The following is a 19,581-nucleotide window of genomic DNA, read 5'->3' as shown; positions in this document are numbered from 1 at the left end:
AAAGAAGATGAGAAAAATGTGTCTAAAGAGAAGATACATTCAGAAGTTACAACTGTCCTAGAGAAAGGTCCTGATGTAATATCCACTGGATTATCAGAGAAATTCCACCATAAGAGAGAGGTGGATCATAGAGAAGAGTTAGTCAAATGTACTAGACCATCGGCGACGGTTCTTTATCGCATTAAACCTTCCAAATTGGAAGAATTGAAGAGGCAACCAGAGGAGTTTCCATTCAAGAAAGAGAAGTGCGAAATAGCCAAGACCGCCAAAAGAATGAAGAAATGGGAGGAAAAGAAGAGAAGACACTTGGAGTTCGGAGGAAACCAAGTGATAATAAAACTTCTCCTCCATCAAGAGAGACAATTTTCCAAAATTCATAAGGGGCTTGTGAGGCAATACGAAGGCCCTTTCTTAGAGAAGAAACGGGTTAGAAAGCCAGCACGTCGCTCAAAACTTTTATCTCATGTGGAGACATCATCCAAGTCTACAAGGAGGAAGCGACGAGGACGTCGCCAGATTGAGTGGGGGAGAATGTCACAGCCCAATCTTCCTGGCCCAAGAAGAGAAGGCTTAAGGAGAATGTCACGGCCCAATCCTCCTGGCCCAAGAAGAGGAGGAGGCTTGAGCCCTCTTAAGCCCAACCCAAGGAAGATTCTAGACTGGAAGGAAGCTGGAAGGAAGGTCCTTGATTAGCGCACCTAATTGAGAGTTAAAAGGAATTCCTTGATTAGTGCATCACTAATTGACGTATAAAAGGAATGTCCTTAATTAGGAAATTCCTTGATTGATAATTATAAGGAATCCCTAAATTAGTGCACAATCAATGTAATAGCTAGAATTAGTCCTATAAATACTTGTGAAGTATTGCATTGTAAATCACAAAGTATTCGAGTAATATACTACTATTTTTTTTGTAAGAGTTACTCTCTCTCTAGAATTCTTGTGTCAATTCTATTAAACGCCGAGTGTTGCGTCGAGAAAGGCTGACTAGTTACTCGTTCTTGCGAAGATCGTAACTAGTGCCGCACGGATCGTCAGTGAAAAGACTGAGCCCGTGACATGATGCATGGGAGCAGGGCCGACCCTGGGGTAAGTCTGGCAAGCCCTCGGACTAGGGCAGCCCAATTTAGATATATTTATTGCAATTTTAAACATAAATGGTAGTAGATTGGTGGTTCAACCTATACATTTAAAGTTTCAATGTGGTTATGTGTTCAAGTCTTACCAAAAATAATTTGCCATTCAGCATTCATAAAAACAATTCTTCCACCCTAAAATCCTAAACATTTCTTCCATTCAGAATGCATGCAAGAGGAAAGCGACGGAAAATGGGAAAACTCACCTGAAATGATGAAAACGGCGTTCCTCGGGGAGTTGATCGATCAGAAAGTTGCTTAGTTGATCGGCTTGATTTGTCGGGGAGAAGAAGAGAGAAAGAAGGATACTTATGGTCGGGGGAGAAAGAAGAGAAATGAAATGAGGGGTAGGAGAAAAAACGGAAGGAAAGAAGAGAAGAGAGAATTATTTTTGTTAGAGGGTATATTGGTCTTTTACCAGGGGTAAAAAGGTCAATTTTGTAAAGATTACTTCCCCTGTTATTATTTTGTTAAATTTCTCATTCAATTCTGGTTATAATTTCAATAATTTAATAATATCATTTAAAAATTCTATCACTTTATTTATGAACTCAAACATTAAAATATTTTATATTTTTATTTTATTATTATATATATTTTAAATTCTTCTACCAATAAAACTATACACCTTTTCAAAATTATGGCTTATGATGTGTAAAAGGAAGATGCATTACAGTTTCTCTCACTCAATCTCCCTTTCTCTCTCTCTTTCATTTTCTTCGATCAACGCCTTCCTCTCCCCTTCTCAAAATTGTAATTGTATTGCTTACGTCAGAAATCATCTACCCAATATATATATAATGAATTATCTTAATAACTAAGCTAAACCCAAGAAGTGCATGTTTGTTTATGTGTGTGTGTGAGAGAGTAAAAAGAAGATGGGTTGCTTCTTTTCATCTTCAGCTCCGGTAGGCAACCATAATAGCCCCGGAACCACTAAGCCCCCAAGTCCAGGTTTAATCAAATTTCTCAATTTTATATCTATATATATATATTAATTAACTAATTAATAATGAACAGTTAATAGTAAAATAGAGAGTATTCCAACAGCCGCCGTGAAACTTGATCATAATCGGAGTAGAGATCAATTAGTTCCGGGGGCGAATGATGAACTGGGAATGCCAAATTTAAAGGTGTTTACTCTATCGGAGCTAAGAAGCGCCACCAGAAACTTCCGGCCGGATACGGTTCTCGGAGAAGGAGGTTTTGGGACGGTTTTCAAAGGATGGATCGACGATAAAATGTTAACGCCGTCCAAGGTTGGATTCGGAATTCCGATCGCCGTTAAAAAGTCAAATCCCGACAGCGATCAGGGCATCCGGGAGTGGACGGTACGTAAACTATATATACTATTTTATATTATCTTTTATAAAATAAAATCAATTTTATATATTTTCAAACTAATTAATTAAATAAATAAGTTTGCATGTGGTGAAATATAGGTTAAAGTTTATTATTATTATTATTATTATACTTTGTCTACTTCTCTTGAGTCTTGACTGAAATAAAATTAAAAGTTGACTGTTTAATAATTGTCTAAGAATTGGTCTCTATTATATCTTAATTCAAATATATAATAATACTAATTAATTAATTAATTAATTAATTAAATAAAAAAAAAAAAAAAGTCTCTTTCACACCTTGCCTTGATTGAGGAAGTGTTTATTAGTGGTGTTTTTTTATAACAAAAATGATTAGTAAATTAAATTTATGTTATATGAGTCCCATATAAAACAACTTTAAATTTTAAAAAATAAATTAATGTTCAAAACTTGTTTTGTCCTAAGAGTTAGTTAATTTCATTATTTTATTACTGTTAGTAAGTGTTTAATTCATGTTAATAAGCACACTGCAAACACTTAATTAAGGGTTAAAATAATTAATTTGAAAAAGGGTTTACTATTTACTATTTCTCTCTTTATATAGTAAGGTTTATTTTATGTTGTTTTGATTAGATATTATTCTTCAAATAATTTGGATGAACTATCATTTGTTTCATCAAGCTATCCAAATTAATTATTAATTATATATATTTGAGGACATGAATTTTTACTCTTACATTATTTAAATTAATTATATTTGAAAATAACAAACATTAAAGATGATTTTTTTTAGTTATTTGATCAAAATGTTTCACTTTCTCACCAACCAAAACAAGATTAAATTAATTTGATTGGGTCAATAACTCTTATTTTTAGAATCAATTAAATTTATAAAAACAGATCATAACAAAATTAAAAAGTAATACCCTTTTTTCTTTGGCTTGTGAAACATGGACTTCTTCTTCTTTTTCTTGGTTAAGAGTCATGAATGATGAATTAATTATTATATTTAGTTAGGAAAGAGATGTATGCCACTTGATCATGCAATTATTACAATCAATAAATTTGCACCTAAAAGTCTTGGCCACCAAGAAAGAAAGTTTGAAACGTTTTCACATTAACTATTTTTTTAAAATTATTCATATATTTATCTAAAATAATTTTATTTGGATACATAATAGTTTGGCTGACTTGAATTCAAAATCTCATATAGACTAGAATAAAAAAAATATTTATAATGAAAAGAAAACAGAGAGATAAAAAAGAATAGTTCGATTAAAAGAAACCTAAAAATATTACGAGTTCGATTCCTAATCGAAAAACGTTTAGAATGAAAACTTATGCATTTTAATGATTTTTCAGATGGAGGTAAAAGTCCTAGGGAAGTTAAGCCATGGAAATTTAGTGAAGCTTTTAGGGTATTGTTGTGAAAACAAACAATTTCTGCTTGTTTATGAATACATGCAGAAAGGAAGCTTGGAAAGTCATCTTTTTAGGAGTACGCAAATTAATAATTTCAATCTTCTCTTTCTTTTTAATTAATTAATTAATTTTAATGTACTAATTTATTAATTTACATGCAGAAGGAGCAGATCCACTTTCATGGGAAACAAGAATTAGCATAGCCATTGGAGCAGCTCAAGGCTTAGCTTTCTTGCATAACACCACAAAAAGTGTCATTTATCGCGACTTTAAGGCTTCCAATATCTTGCTTGACTCGGTTAGCTATCTTTGGCCTTATCACCAACTTTGTTTTATTTGAAAATGGTTCGGGATGAAGACTCGAGCTCATTAACATAATGAACATAAGAAGATCCTACCTTAAACAATCTAACACAATTATTTGTTATCTAAGATAAATTCTCAATCAAATAATTAATTATTTATAATTTACAGAATTTTCAAGCAAAACTTTCTGATTTCGGACTTGCAAAGGAAGGCCCAGTTAACGGGGATACACACGTTACCACTCGTATTATCGGCACACATGGGTATGCTGCACCCGAGTATGTCGCCACAGGTAAGCGACTAACTACACATTTTTTTGGTCTAGTTGATAAATAAATTGAGATTTTCTTCTATGACCAGGCCACTTATACATAAATAGCGACGTTTACGCGTTTGGAGTTGTTCTATTAGAACTCCTAACGGGGGAACGAGTACTCGATATGAATCGGCCCGCTGGACAGAACAATCTTGTGGAATGGGCCAAGCCCATTTTACAAGATAAAAGAAAGTTGATCAGAATAGTAGACAAACGTTTGGAGAATCATTATCCTGGAAAAGCAGCAATCCAAACAGCTGAGCTGATATCCAAATGTTTGGAAAGTGATCCAAGGAATAGACCATCCATGGATGAAGTTCTACATGAGCTCCAACAAATTATTGCAATCAAAATGAAACCTAAAGAGTCTAAGGCCAGTTCTAAGAACCAAAACAATGGGCACGATCCTTACAATCGATCCCCACTCCGACACCAACATGCTGGCCCGTCGAACCGGCCAGCTGGTTATAGGTCGCCTTTACCCATGTCAAAGCCTAATTATTGACATGCTGATTAATTTTGTTGACATGTAGAAATGATTATATTTTTGGGTTGTAGAGCAGTTAATGTTCTCAAGATTAAATTTTTTTGGTATAGTTGATCTAGTAATTTACAAGTATTTGTGCATGGATTTGTAGTTTATGTAATCATAACTTCTAAAGATGAGATTATGGGGGTTTATCAGACATATTGAAGACATCATAAACAAACCATAACATAAGCATTGAACTGCATGCATTTTTACCAATAAGAATGTATGTACTGAGTATGCATGACTCAACAACCAAATTGGTTTCAAAATGCAACATTAAATACTTACTATTAAGAAGACACTTGTAGTTCAATTCATAATGACTCTTTTTCCTTTTCTCTCCTCTCCACTCTTCTTATCGTGATCAAATGCTTGGCCTCACATTAAGTCGAGAAGCTAGCTTCTGACCCAGAGACTTATCAGCCTGCAGCACAAACAACAACAGCAATGTGTATTATTATATCTAGTTGTTAGCTACAAAAGAAAGAAGGAATTAAACAGATCGATGTACGTACCTGAGACCAGTATGAGATCCAGATACTACGAATCTCGTGGGTGCAACGAGGGTCGCTCAATGCGTCAATCCATCTGCGGATGAACCGCTCTTGCCTGGAACAATAACCAAAAAGGGCTAATTAAGACTTTTACTATTACAGATATAAGGAGAGCTGTAAGAAAAACCAATAAAAAATAAACCTGTCGGAGGACCAGGAACGGTATCTCTCTCCCGGTTGCTTGAAGTTGTTCTCCTTCTCAATGATGGCCTGCACAGATGAGGATAGTTTGTACAAATATTCACTCAATGACATGGCAGCAAATGAACAAATTACAATGACTAGCAATACAAAAATACCACAAATATTTTTTCTACATTTTCCTTCCTATTTTCATTATCAATATGTTTGGAGTTGAATGCCACAAACAATCACAAGACCCTCAAGGAAAGTATAGAAAACTGACCTTTTCACGCCTTCCATTCAAAGCAGCAGATGGAGTTGGGTATCTCTCAGCATGACGAACAGGATCGAACCTTGAAGGAAAGTAATTCACCTGAAAAAAATGGTAAAAGTACAATGAGATGCTAACTAATAAACTTTAAAATTAATCTATAAAAAATGTGAAAAAAAAGTGGTACCTCCTCATCCCTATGCATAAAATTCATGAAACCATCATGATGATTGTTGTGATGTGAACATTTAGGAGAATTAACAGGAAGCTGAAGATAGTTAGGCCCAAGTCGGTGTCTCTGAGTGTCAGCATAAGAGAATATACGACTCTGAAGGAGCTTGTCATCTGAATAGTAGACTCCAGGTACCACTAAAGAAGGGCAAAAGGCAAGTTGTTCATTCTCAGCAAAGAAGTTATCGATATTCCTATTCAAGACCAACCGCCCAACCGGAAGCAGAGGCAAGATGTCTTCAGGCCAAGTCTTGGTCACATCAAGCGGGTCAAAATCAAACTTGTCTTCGTCAGAAGGATCCATTATCTGAATAAAAAGTTTCCACTCAGGATAGTTACCAGCTGCTATTGAATCATACAAGTCCTGTGTAGCATGGCTGTGATTGGATCCTCCAATCTTAATAGCTTCATCTTCCAATAAACACTTCACTCCACAAGTAGGTTTCCAATGAAACTTGACATAGTTAACCTTCCCCGCTTTGTTTATCAAGGTGTAGGTGTGAACACCTGAGCCTTCCATATGCCTGTAGTCTTGGGGAATACCCAAATCATCAAACAGGAAAGTGAACATGTGCAAACTCTCCGGATGGTGGGAGAAGAAGTCCATAATTCTCCAGTTCTCTTGAATATGAGACTTTGGGTTTGGCTTCAGTGCATGGACCATGTCAGGGAACTTCATACCATCACGGATGAAAAACACTGGGAAATTGTTTCCTACCATATCAAAGTTTCCCTGTTGCCAATAGGAAATAAAAAGTTTGATATCAAGCTAACAGATTGCTAATTAATAATTTTTCATTCCAACTAAACCAGAATATATATATATATATTCACCCCCGATTCCAAATGGGATCTAACCCGGGTAAGGTAAGAAACCAGCCCAAATGGTGTTTCTAAAACCACTCATATTATAATTTGTCTAACATCAAGAAGATACAGAAAGAAACAAGTAATAAAGGTGGTTACCTCCCTGGTGTAAAACTTGACTGCAAAACCGCGAGGATCCCTAATGGTTTCAGGGCTTCCACGTTCATGAATAACAGTTGAGAAACGGAGTATAATAGGAGTCTGTACACCCGGGGCACGAAGGAAATCAGCACAAGTAAGGTGAGAAATGTCATGTGTAACCTCAAAAAAACCCTTTGCACTTGCTCCCCTGGCATGAACTACACGTTCAGGGATTCTTTCCCTATCAAAGTTGGCGAGCTTCTCCACCAAATGATAATCCTCAAGGAGGATAGGACCTGTTAAAGAACTCGAATTGATTATAAAACCCCAAAACAGTTGATTAGGTCTAGAATACCCTATTTGAATTACAGAATTCCCATACTACCTCTAGCTCCAACGGTCAAAGAAGAGTTGTTGTTGTAGACCGGTGCACCGGAATTTGTAGTCCAGTAAGGAGAGTTGAAAGCGGAGGACGGGACGTTCTGCATATAAGAAAGGAGGAAAATAGTCATCCGGTTAAGAAAGAAAGACGAGGTCTCAATCGAGATGATAACTCCTCCTCCGATTGATCAATTCTAAGCATTTCGATTCATCATAACAATTGATTACGTAAACTGCAAATGCAGAAAAGAAGATATCATGATCATCATCATCGTGAGTTACCTTGTAAGGATCCATGGGAGAAACGGGATTGATCTTCAACACGGAGGATGGATGTGTGGTGATCACGTCTTTCAAAAGTGATCATGATTTATATAAGATGTGGCTCGCGCCTTCATGCTCAAGATTTTTTAACTATTTATTTATTTATCACTTGCTTAGTATTTTTTTTTTTTTTTTTTTAAGTGTGAATCGAATTCATGATATTTAATCTCGATATTTTTAAGTGAAAATCGAACCCATAATATCTAGTTTCAAGTTAAGACGTTTTAAATAGGAATTGAACCGTGACATTTGTACTTTTATTATCACTATTATCATTTGAACTAACTTAGTGAGTTTACGTGTTAATATGATATTAAAATGTTTTAGACTTTATTAGGACAAGCGTTTTAATAAAACTTAGGTTATTTGAAAAATAATGATGGGAGATGATTTTGAAATTTAAAAATATTTTAAATAAAAAAATTTAAAAGCGTATTAATATATTATAATAAAATAATAAATATTTTAATAATTTAATTAATAAATTAAATTATATAACAAAGAAAAAGACTAGTGAAATATAAATTTATTAGATATGTGTCCACGTCAGTACTATCAAGTTAAATAAAATAATATTTTTTTTTGTGGATAAAAAAAAGTTTTAAAAAAATGAAAAAAACGTTTATGCGGTTATCTGAAGTTAATGATGGACCATTTAGGGAGTGACACGTAGGGATGATGTTTGAGCAAATGGCTACCATATTTAATTTTGGAGGTTTCTATGAGACAGTGTGAAAACTCTAGATGCCATTTGTTGGCAGCCATCCATTTTCAAGATAAAGTTAGTTACACACAAATTATTATTTATTTTTATAATTATCAATTTTATATTTTATTGGATATTACTCCATTGTTTTAAATATCTTGTCTTGAATTATAGAAAATATATAAATTTACGAGGTTATAAAATAATTAAATAAATTAAAATATAATAAAAATAAAATTTTAGTTTAACGTTTATTAAACATATTTTCTTAAATCAGTTCACCATTGTAGTTTATAAAAAAAATAAATAGGTCGATATATCGAATTTTTTTATTTATACCTACTGAAATTTCGATATAAAAATAATTATATTGATAAAATACCAAAATTTTGATATATCAAAATCTCTTTATGATACAATTTATTTTTAAAAATAAGATTAAGACAATATCAGTACCGATCTATTCATGATAGTTTGATATTGTTGAAAATTTAGATTTACTTTATGTCTAAATAAAATAAATATTACTTAATTATTTATATTTTCGTTAGTCATTATTTATATATATACTTATAAATATTACACATATATTTTTAATTTATAAATATTATTTTAATACAAATATCAATTTTTTTCCGGTATACTGAAAATATCGTTATATTCAATATTTTATGATATCGAAGGAGAAATGATTTGAGCAACGAAACTATAACGAAAACAATATCACGAATCTGAAATATCTTTCATATGTGTAGGAGAGATAAATTTATTTTTATTTGGGAGAAATAGCTATGTTCAGAAAAAAAAAATTGTATCTATGTGTACAAGAAAGATAATTGTTTTTTTGGAAAATAGTATGTTCAAAAGAGTTTTGTCCCGAATATGCCTATGTTCAAAAGTTATTATATATATATTTTTAGAAAAATGGACATGTTCAAAAGATTTTTATCTCAAACATGGGTTATGTTTAAGAGATTTTTGTCCTAAAGAAATTTTTTTCTCAAACATAATAATTTTTTGAAAAATTTTATGCTTATGTGCAGTAGAAAGAGAAAAAAAAGTTATTTAATTTTTTTTAGAAAATTATCATGTTTTGAAGATTTTTGTGAACATAGGCAAGAGAATTTTTTTGGAAAATAATAATGTTCAAGAGATTTTTGTCCTTAAATATTTCGTCACATAGATAGTTATGTTCGGAAGATTTTTGTGGCCACATGGAGGAAAGATAGAAAAAAAAAAAAATTGTTTAGAAAAATTGGTCATATTCTAGAGATTTTTTATATTTATTTATCTCTCCTACACAAGTAGTATACCACGTCAAATTAGTGGTCTTGATTTCGTTTCCAAATTCGTTGCCTTGCTATCAAGTCTCATACCGAAATTATCAATAATTTTTCCATCTTAATTATAAATAAATATCCCAAGGTATAAGTGATTCAACAATCTTTGACAAAAATATATGAACACCATAATCAAATCCCAATTGTGTAATTTTGTTTTGAAAAACTAAGAAATAGTCATTTCCTTTTAATGTTGATGAATATTCTCTAGTGAACACCCCAACCTGCATCTAATGTACCACACAAGCAACCTAATATGAATATACTATATACCAACTTTGCCATTCCAGGCTTGCCTACAACTAACTTGCTTTTCGTTCCTACAATTAGTGAAGCATAAGAGGAACAACAAAAAGAAGAAATAAATCACCCAACAATAATTCTGAGTCTAATCCAATAATTAAGAACTGAAATCTAGATGAATTTTAAGCAAATATAGTCTAAACTCATATCCAAACAGATAACACTGAATCTACTTACATTAGAGCTAAACACTGATATTAATTGTGCAATGAAGAGATCATTAGATTATGATCCTCGAGAAGTATGAATTGAGAATCCGATTATGGGAAAACAAAACAAGTTTTATGTATAATATTTTGTTGCTCACTCTTTCCCAAGTATATTCAGGTCCTTCATACGCTGCACCTCTTTACCTGTAAAGAAGATATACAAAATGTTTTAAGATTGTAAATAGACGAAAAGGAAAATGAGACGACAACAATCATCAAAGAAGAAGAGAACTAGCTTGTTTTGTTATAAGATCCCAAACATGATTCAAAAACATCTACATTTATTATGTTTGTCGAAATTCATATTGAACCAAAAAATAATCTTATTATTCTAATTTTAACTTCAGTGATTTTCTTTCCACTAGTATTGTGATTGTGACAAAATAACTGTTTTCCCAAATTTAAATTTATAATAGAAGCTTTAAGATGCAATTTGGATTGTGAACCCATTATCTACATATTTTGTTATATGCAATTCAATAGAATTCACATAAATGATTTATTACCTTCGTCTATGATCAGCTGAATTGCTCTGTTTTCCAATTCAACAGCATGTTTACTAAGTTCAGCTGGTGGCAGCTGCTTCATTCCTGATTGGTTCACAAAGGCAGATGAGTAAGATTGAATCTAAAGATTATGGGGACAAAAGAAATATCTGCAAAATAGTACATATAACTGGTATATTTGTTATCACATTTTATGATTGGGATATCATGCGGAAAAATCAACATTTGTTATGTTTGTCAAAAATGATTTAAAAAAATAATTGGCTCATGGGGTCCATAACAATAATATATTTACCAGATAAAAGCCAAAAATCAAACTACATCATGATCGAGAAGATAATCTTAAGCCAAATGAAACAAAAAATCACAACATAAGATGGATTGTGGTCTAGAAAACACTTTTTTACCAAACAAAGAAATTTATCACTTTCATATTAACTTTGGCTATTTTCCTGTGGAAATGTGATTGTGCATTGTAACAAAATAACAGTTTCCAAATTGGCTCAGCATGCTAAACTTCGTATAATATTCCAAATACATCTATTTAACATATTCAATAACTAATTAATATGAAGCTGAATACAGGAGGATAAATACAATGGGAAGGCGTCTCAATGATGAAGCTGATTGAGAGGAAGAAGCTCTAGGTACAGGTGTGGTGGATTTTGATTGTCAATGTTTTTGTATATCATTGGAAGGAAGTCCTTACATGATTATAATATTCATCTTTGGAAATTATCTCACCTGATTTTTGTCCATGTCTTAAGATTGAGAGGAAGAAGCTCTAGGTACAGGTGTGATGGATTTTGATTGTCAACTTTGTGTTTCTCATGTTCGAAATTGTATTGAAAAGTCACATTTTTTTATAACTACCAAGTACCACCACTTTGTCGTGAAAAATGATACAATATTTTACACATCAAAATATTGGAAATATATCTAGTTTATGATATTTTACACATCAAAATATTGGAAATATATCTGCACAGTGCATTTATGAAAAGATGGATAGAATAGCTTACTTCGGGCGTAATCCCTTTGACCAGATGCATCATCGCACGAATTTAGGAATTTCTGTAAACCAGCAAACCGTTCTTGCCATTTGTTAGCAGTCACCTCAGTGTTTACTGGACAAAATTCCATTTCAACCTTAATCCCATTTGATTCAACTGCTGGAAATCCATTGTTCCCAGGCTTACAAAGAGCTACAGGATCTGAAGGGACAACTTTAGGAGATACCAACCCTGAAGCCTTACTATTTGAAGAAAGTGCAGGATTAGTGTCTTTAATTTTAGTTTCTTGGGGCAAATCCTCCTTATTATTGTAAACATTTGGTCTTGACTGTAAATATGTAGTACTCTTGTCCCAGTTATCACGTATTCTAGATGTTCCTAGTTCTGCTTCAAATCTTCTTCTTACATTCGCAAGAATTAAGTCACTATTGATCAGTGTTTGTTGGTGAGGTGGAAGTCGCTTTGATCCAGAAACCTTAACTGCATCTCCATTAGGTTTCCTGTCTACAAAACTCCTGTTGTCATTCTGCACATCATTCAGAGAGGCCTTTTTAACTGCCGCTGACTTATTATGGTACAAAGGAATGTTTTTCATGTCCGGGTTGATCATTGTGAAAAAGACTCAAAGATAGCTGAATTGGAAGAGGGTCTCCCTAGGTTTAACAATTTCCTAACAAAAGAAAAAAAGAGAAAACAAATCAAAAATGGATAAAGCATAGATTTAATCTGGATTAACAACTTGAATTGTGTGATATGCCGCGAAAATGAATTTTTACAATACAAAAGATCAAGTAAAAGGAACGAGGTAAACGAAATGAAAGAAGGAAAATGAAAAAGCTTTTCAACAATAGGCCAGAGGGTAGAGGTTATAATCATATAAGATCAATATCTAAATAATCACTTTATCAGTACAGGTCAAAAAACAATTTCAACCAAAATCATCATGTCTCGAGCATCATTTACAAAAAGAGACATTCTTTCGCCAATTCCTCTACTTCAACTTTAAGAATCGCAAGTTTAATTTTATTTCCGCGTTTAACCTTATTTAGACTTCACTTTCATATTGCATTGGAACCTAAATTGTTCTTTCTCAAGTTTTGTTTTTATCTTCCATCTTTTCTCAAGGCCTTTTCTCCAATTCAAGAGAAAACTAAATTTGCATGCACCTTTTAAACCAAGCTCCTATCTCCCTTCAAGGCAATATTTGTTCTACTACACATATTCTTGAAACACTCAACATCTTTGAATTCTTTGTAAGTTGGGTCTCTCCTTTTGTAGGGATGTTCATCTCTTCCAGCACATACTCATCTTTGCCTTTTATAAACACATCCATTTGAATTGATAGAACAACTGTAGATAGTTGGTCCCATCAAGAGGATAAAGGTGAACAAGCTTTAGATGATGAAGCTTGAAGTGCAGTCTTTTCAGCCATGGTTTAAAGTATAATGGTGAAATTAGGGTTTGTAAAGTTGTTGGAGTAAAATTTCCAAGATCTTTTAGGTGTTTATCACAATTGAGACTCTGCTACAATGCAACAGTAAGAGAAGGTTTTAAATGTGAGCAATTATTCATGGGTCCCCTTTAAATTGCTTCTAAGATAATTATCCTTTTAACATATCTGCATTTAGATTAATAAGGATAATTATTCTTAACATTTATCTACCTAATTAAAATTAGGATAATCCCAATAAATCTAATTAATTGAAATCTATGTACTTTACCAATATCAATGTCTAATACCCACTTTTTTGCACGTACAATAATGTACCAACAAAGCTTCAAAGGAGATGGCATAATTACGAAACTCCAATTAATTGGTCCAATTTCTCATGGAATTGAATGACTAATTCGATCACATTAGAAATCCAATTATGTTTTCAAAGGAAGCTCAATCCATCATGAAGGACTTTGACGTCATGCCTTCTAAAAGAGGAAGGTTATCTTTGAACACAAGAAATACTGGAAGGAAGATTGAAAAACATTCTCTATATTGTGTTCATTGTAACACTGAATGAGATACCCAAGATGATATGTTCAAAATACATTGCTGTCCAAAATGGTCTTGAGATGGAGAACTCTCAAACCTAACATGATTTCTACACAAGATAATGAATTTGTTTAAAGGCAAACTGCTAGGTGGCAGTGGAAATTCAACAAACTTCACAGGGTTCAACAATTGTGCAGGTATGCCTTCCCATTAAAATATATTTAGTGTAACAACAAAAAGGTTTGTCCGTCAGTAATGGGGATTAAGTTGATGGAACTATAGGCCGATAGGTCTCCCACTTGTGTTTCAATGATGAAATGAGCAAAATGATAGACATCAGAGCAAGTTGCAATCGAGATATGATGAAATTAAACCATCAAATGAACAAATGCTTGTTCATTTGCTTGACGGAACTGTAAAATAGGTTACACATGTTGGTTCTGTGTCACTTAACCAGAAGCTAAAACTAATCAATGTTGCATATGTTTTCATTTCAGGACACTGGTTGTTGGAAGACAATATGGGAGTTTATATTTGCTAAATTGTTTAGATGTCAAGGCAGAACATATGAAGTCTAGTTCACATAAAACAATAAATGATATCTCTTGTATTTGGCGCAAGAAGCTTGGCCATTCATCGTTTCAAGTCTTACAAAATATTCTAATTATAAAAAGACAGATTTACAGTTGAATGATTCAATAAAGTGTTACGAAATATGTCCCCAAGGCAAAACATTCAAGAACCCCATTTTTAATTGTTAGCTCTTCTTACATTTCACATAATTTTCAGCATATTCTTGTACACACATGAGGTTCATATAAACAGTAATCCTTTATAAATGCTCCAAGTCAATCCTCCAAAACAGTAATTTGGTACTCTATATGTTTATCTTTTATCCCTAGATTCGATCGTGGCTTACAATTATAGCTTCCATACCTAAATGCTCCAAGTCAATCCTCCAAAATCCTTATAAATAGATAGATTGCATCCATACTTGGATGGAAATCTCTATTTCGCATACGTTATACAAACAGACAGATTTTTCAGTCAATTCAAGATCTTTAGTTGCCTATGTTCTAGTGCTATTAAAAAGCCTCACAAAGATAAAAATTGATTCAGGGCTTTTAGATGTATTAAACTATAGGACATAGTCATGGTCAAAAGAGCCTCAAATTGTACCCCTTCTCCTCAACAAAATGGTACAGTTGAAAGAAAGTGTAAGGACTATCTATCTTTGGAAGCTTTGATATTCCAAGTCAATCTTCCAAAATCCATTTGGAAATTTTGCATCGTCCATGCCAAATACACCTTATAAATAGATAGATTGCCAACATCAATACTTGGTAGGAAATCTCCATTTCACATACGTTAAATCAAACAACCAGATTTGGTTGACTATGTTTTAGGGCTAATACAAAACATCACAACTGAAAAACTGATTCAAGGGCTCTTAGATGTATTTCTCTATGACATAGTAATGGTCAAAAGGGTCTCAAATTGTACAACCTAAACACAAATCTTTTCTGATGTGTTGTGGGTTTCCATTAAGAATAGATAATACCAAACCCTAAAGCTCTCATAATATTCTTACATAAAAATCTTAATATCTCATACACCAGAAAAAGTACAAATCAAAGCTTTCAAAGACTCAGAATAGCGGCTTAAGAATCAAATTGAGTACCAATTGAATTGAATGCGTGATTCCAGAAAATAGAAAAGACAGAGACTACAAACAAACAGCAGCAAAGAAATCAAGTAAAATAAGTTCCTTGTGCAAAATAACTGAAATAGATAAGTCCTCAGTCTATATTATTAACCCAAATCGAAATCCATCGATTTCTTTCCAACATTTGACTGATGAAGCTAGGGAGAGATACTTACAGTTGCAAATGCAATAAGTGGAGTCTATTGAAACAGATCTAGAATTAAAACAGTGAGATAATTCAATAGAGAACAAAGTGACAGAATTACCAGCCTTTTGTGCTCTCATTAGAATGACGGATGGACGGCGAATGGCGGCCGGCGGTCGGCGCGAGCGAGAGAGGTTTTTGAAAAGACGAAGCTTTGGCTCCAAATAAAGAGACGCCCAAACACATTGAACTTATATATATATTATATATATAAATAATTTCTTATCAACAAAAAAAAATAAAAAAATAATAAAAATAAAACATTTATGTTTTTTTTTATGAATTTTCTACAAAGCAATTACATAATTCGTTTTTAAAGTTATTCAAACAAATATAAATGATCTACCTTTAAAAATTACTAGCATGTATCCATGCAAATGGACGGATAATAATATAAAAAACCGTGAAAAAAATATTACGGTAAAAATGTTATAATATCTTTAATTTTATTTTTAACTATTTTAAGTTTATGGGTGGATCAACCCACAATCCGACTCAAATGTCTATTTACTCTCACATTCCAAAACAATCTCTAAAATAATTGATATAGTTTGATTCCTCAACTCATTTAGTTTGACCTCTAGAGTCCACTTTTTTCTATCCTACAAATGAAAGGGAAATGTAAAGACTATCGTTAAAGTAGCATAGACGAGACTTACTATATTCATATTAATTATGTCCCCTATCTCTATAAATGTGACGGAATTCTTTCATTATTGCTCACTAATAATAGTGAAATCTATAGTGCGGAGTCAAAAGAAAATTATGGTTGATTAAAAACTATTGATGAACCACCGCGTTCATCAAATTTGGTGTTGAATTTAAAATATAAAGTGTTATTATCCTAGTTGATCTAAGATTTGTACTTGTATTGTTGGGTAGCAAATTCAAACCATATCCATAGCATTTTTAATTTTATTTTTAACCGTTTTAAATTTATGGACGGATCAACCCACAATCTAACCCAAATATCTATTTACTCTCACATATATATCCAAATTAACCACAGCTCTCGACCCGACAATCCAGACACTTTAAAAATTAAGCATCATTATATATATAGAGATTAATTAGTTAAAAAGTTGAACTTATATTGTTAAATGTCCCGCGTTTATCAAATTTGATGTTGAATTTAAAATATAAAGTGTTATTAACTTAGTTAGTTAAAGGGTTGTACTTGTTTTTGTTATGTTACAAATTCGAACCATATTTATAGCATTTTTAATTTTATTTTTAACCGTTTTAAGTTTATGGACGGGTCAACCCACAATCCGACCAAAATATCCATTTACTCTCACATATATATCCAAATTAACCACAACACTCGACCCAGCAATCCGGACACTTTAAAAATTAAGCATCATAATATATATATATATATCGATAATATATTTTATTTTTTACTCAAATATTTTTTAAATTATTAAATGTTCGAAATTCTAACTAGATTGTATTTCTTATATTTGGATTAAAACTTATTTTAACTAATAACTTTATTTCGTCGTCAAATCAAATTACATTCATTCTCACTAAGGAATAGTCGTCTTTTTAGTGTAAGTCTTATATAATCGATTCAAGAATATTACGAATTTTGCATTATAATATCATATTTTATATTTAACTACATATTTATCTCTTTCAAAATTGATATTATTTTATTGATTATACAATTAATGATTGTGTGAGTTCTAACACAAATACAATATCTAAATATGTAGGAGACGAATGAGTAACAACATTATTGTCGCCTTAGTCTACAACATTGTTGTTTTGGAAATAAAACAAAACAGCTACGACGTCATTTAAGAATATAGTTAAAAAATTATCTCAACACGAAAGTGAAAACTTTACATATGGTAAAACTTATAAAAAAAATTGAAATACCAAATATAAAATAAATTTGTGCATAATTTCCAACACAAAATAACGATTTATTACAATTTTAAATGGTTTAGATATTTATGGTATAATTTGAACAAAAATAAATGTGTAAATAACAATTTAAAAATATATATATATATATAAGAGAAATAGTTTTAAACAAAAACAAAATATATAAGAATGTATACTAAGATATTTTAATATTTTCTCATATTCTAGGACAAAGACGCTACAAAATTTTCACATGCATTTTATTTTATTTTAATTATGACTTATCATATATTAAAAAATGAAAGGGATTGGACATTTCTAATTATATGGGCCGGATGGTGAAAAAAGATTGGGCCAGATTTATTTTAAAATGAAGGATCTCAGCCCATTAAGCTTAACTTTTATTTTTTTATATTTTATTTGAACCATTTTATGTGATTTCATAATTAATTTTTTTCCTTTAAATTACACCGTATCAAACGAATCTAGAAAGAAATCTATCATTTATTTAAATCAATAATACCCCATTAATTATATTAAATATTGTTTTCAAATATTATTTGAAAAACATCAAGTATTTCAGTTTAAATTTGAATTTGAAAATGATTATTGCAATAATTTTAATTTTAAGAAATCAATCCAAAATAAATGTAATTTTAAATTTTGAAATGGGATTCACTATTCAGAATATATATAATAATAATAAATGTCAGGCTTAATTTTGATAATCAATTGTATATTTGGAAACTACACTTTGAGTAGATCTTTTATTACTTTTAATTTAATCAAGAATGTCTTATAAAAAACCTGTAAATGTAACAATTTACACATGAGACTTGAATATTAATTTTAGGATTAAAAAATATTTTATTTATTAAATCTTTGAAAATGTATCAAAAAATATATATATTATTTTCCTTAAAAATTAGACAGCTGCAACCTCAGCTTAAAATCAATTCATAATCGATGATTAAGGTATTTAATTTAATAATTCAAATATAATTTCATTTTGAGTTATAACATATTTGGGATTTAAATTAATATATTATTATGTTGCTATATATATATATATTAGAATTTGTAGTTGAGATTACACCAATTTAATATTAATTACAAATATATAATTTACAGATGGTGACAGTAATGAAAATATTTTTTTTACTATTTTGTATAATTTTTTAAACATCGGTGACTTATTTATTTATATTTTGACCAAAATGGTGGATGTTTATTTATTTGTTTGACCTTTTTATTATATTTTAAAACATAATCTATACAATTCATTAAATCCAATATTTTGAATATATTGTCTAGATTGTAGTGTAAATTGCATAAATTTTCCTCTTTATGAAAAAGGCAAAAATGATACTTACAATATACAATACAAAAATAAACACATTTTAATTTTGTATATTATAATATATTTCATATTTTTCCATTTACTTTCAATATAAAAAATAATGTTGTCAATGTTAATAATCGTATTATGGTTTAAATAATATATATATATATATATATTAATTTATTAGTATATTTAAAATATAGTTAAATTCTCTAAATTATTCACTAGAATGACCCAATTTTCATTTAGGATCCAACTTAGATCATTTTGATCAAAAGTAACTTGAACTTTGAATTTCATCCTAGGATGATGAAATATAATAAATTTAATTATTCAAAACTTTACAAAATAAACAAATCGTCTATTATTATTCTATTTTTTTTTTTTTTAACTAATTTGTCAAATTTTTAAATAAAATTTTCATAATAGACGTCTTAGACATTATTTTTTAAAATCTCTACTTAATTTAGTTTGAATTATTAAAAAATGTGTGATTTAAAAAATTCAAAATTTAATATTTATTTTTC

General features: G+C 31.0%; 3 protein-coding genes and 1 long non-coding RNA gene across 5 annotated transcripts; 2 read left to right on the top strand and 2 right to left on the bottom strand.

The window, feature by feature from the left end:
* Window positions 1–1,800: 1,800 nt before the first annotated feature.
* On the top strand, window positions 1,801–2,726 carry LOC124930977. The gene is made up of 2 exons (XR_007098685.1): window positions 1,801–2,090; window positions 2,157–2,726. It is a non-coding gene; the product is annotated as an uncharacterized LOC124930977 (long non-coding RNA).
* A 1,072-nt stretch (window positions 2,727–3,798) lies between these two features.
* On the top strand, window positions 3,799–5,095 carry LOC124930976 (probable serine/threonine-protein kinase PIX13). The gene is made up of 4 exons (XM_047471351.1): window positions 3,799–3,956; window positions 4,042–4,178; window positions 4,355–4,478; window positions 4,547–5,095. The coding sequence occupies exons 1-4, from the start codon at window positions 3,809–3,811 to the stop codon at window positions 5,005–5,007; spliced, it is 870 nt and encodes a 289-aa protein (XP_047327307.1). The 5' UTR covers window positions 3,799–3,808; the 3' UTR covers window positions 5,008–5,095.
* Window positions 5,096–5,209: 114 nt separating this feature from the next.
* On the bottom strand, window positions 5,210–7,978 carry LOC124930975 (catalase isozyme 1). Its single transcript, XM_047471350.1, has 8 exons — window positions 7,825–7,978; window positions 7,547–7,643; window positions 7,180–7,457; window positions 6,170–6,946; window positions 5,995–6,084; window positions 5,731–5,798; window positions 5,550–5,643; window positions 5,210–5,458 (listed from the first exon to the last, which is right to left on the bottom strand). The coding sequence occupies exons 1-8, from the start codon at window positions 7,837–7,839 to the stop codon at window positions 5,399–5,401; spliced, it is 1,479 nt and encodes a 492-aa protein (XP_047327306.1). The 5' UTR covers window positions 7,840–7,978; the 3' UTR covers window positions 5,210–5,398.
* Window positions 7,979–10,256: 2,278 nt separating this feature from the next.
* LOC124931693 lies at window positions 10,257–16,024 on the bottom strand. 2 transcript variants are annotated; one of them, XM_047472220.1, is made up of 4 exons: window positions 15,902–16,024; window positions 11,953–12,613; window positions 10,931–11,014; window positions 10,257–10,568 (listed from the first exon to the last, which is right to left on the bottom strand). In XM_047472220.1, exons 2-4 carry the CDS (start codon window positions 12,551–12,553, stop codon window positions 10,519–10,521), a joined length of 735 nt encoding a protein of 244 aa, XP_047328176.1. In that variant the 5' UTR covers window positions 12,554–12,613; window positions 15,902–16,024; the 3' UTR covers window positions 10,257–10,518. The 2 variants fall into 2 exon arrangements, with proteins under 2 accessions (XP_047328176.1, XP_047328177.1); XM_047472221.1 differs by having other exon boundaries at window positions 15,906–16,018.
* Window positions 16,025–19,581: the final 3,557 nt, after the last annotated feature.

This window comes from Impatiens glandulifera, chromosome 3 (assembly GCF_907164915.1).
Source record: "Impatiens glandulifera chromosome 3, dImpGla2.1, whole genome shotgun sequence".
Classification (NCBI taxonomy): Eukaryota; Viridiplantae; Streptophyta; class Magnoliopsida; order Ericales; family Balsaminaceae; genus Impatiens; species Impatiens glandulifera.
Note: the sequence above shows the minus strand (reverse complement) of the source record. Positions and strands in the feature narration are given on the sequence as shown.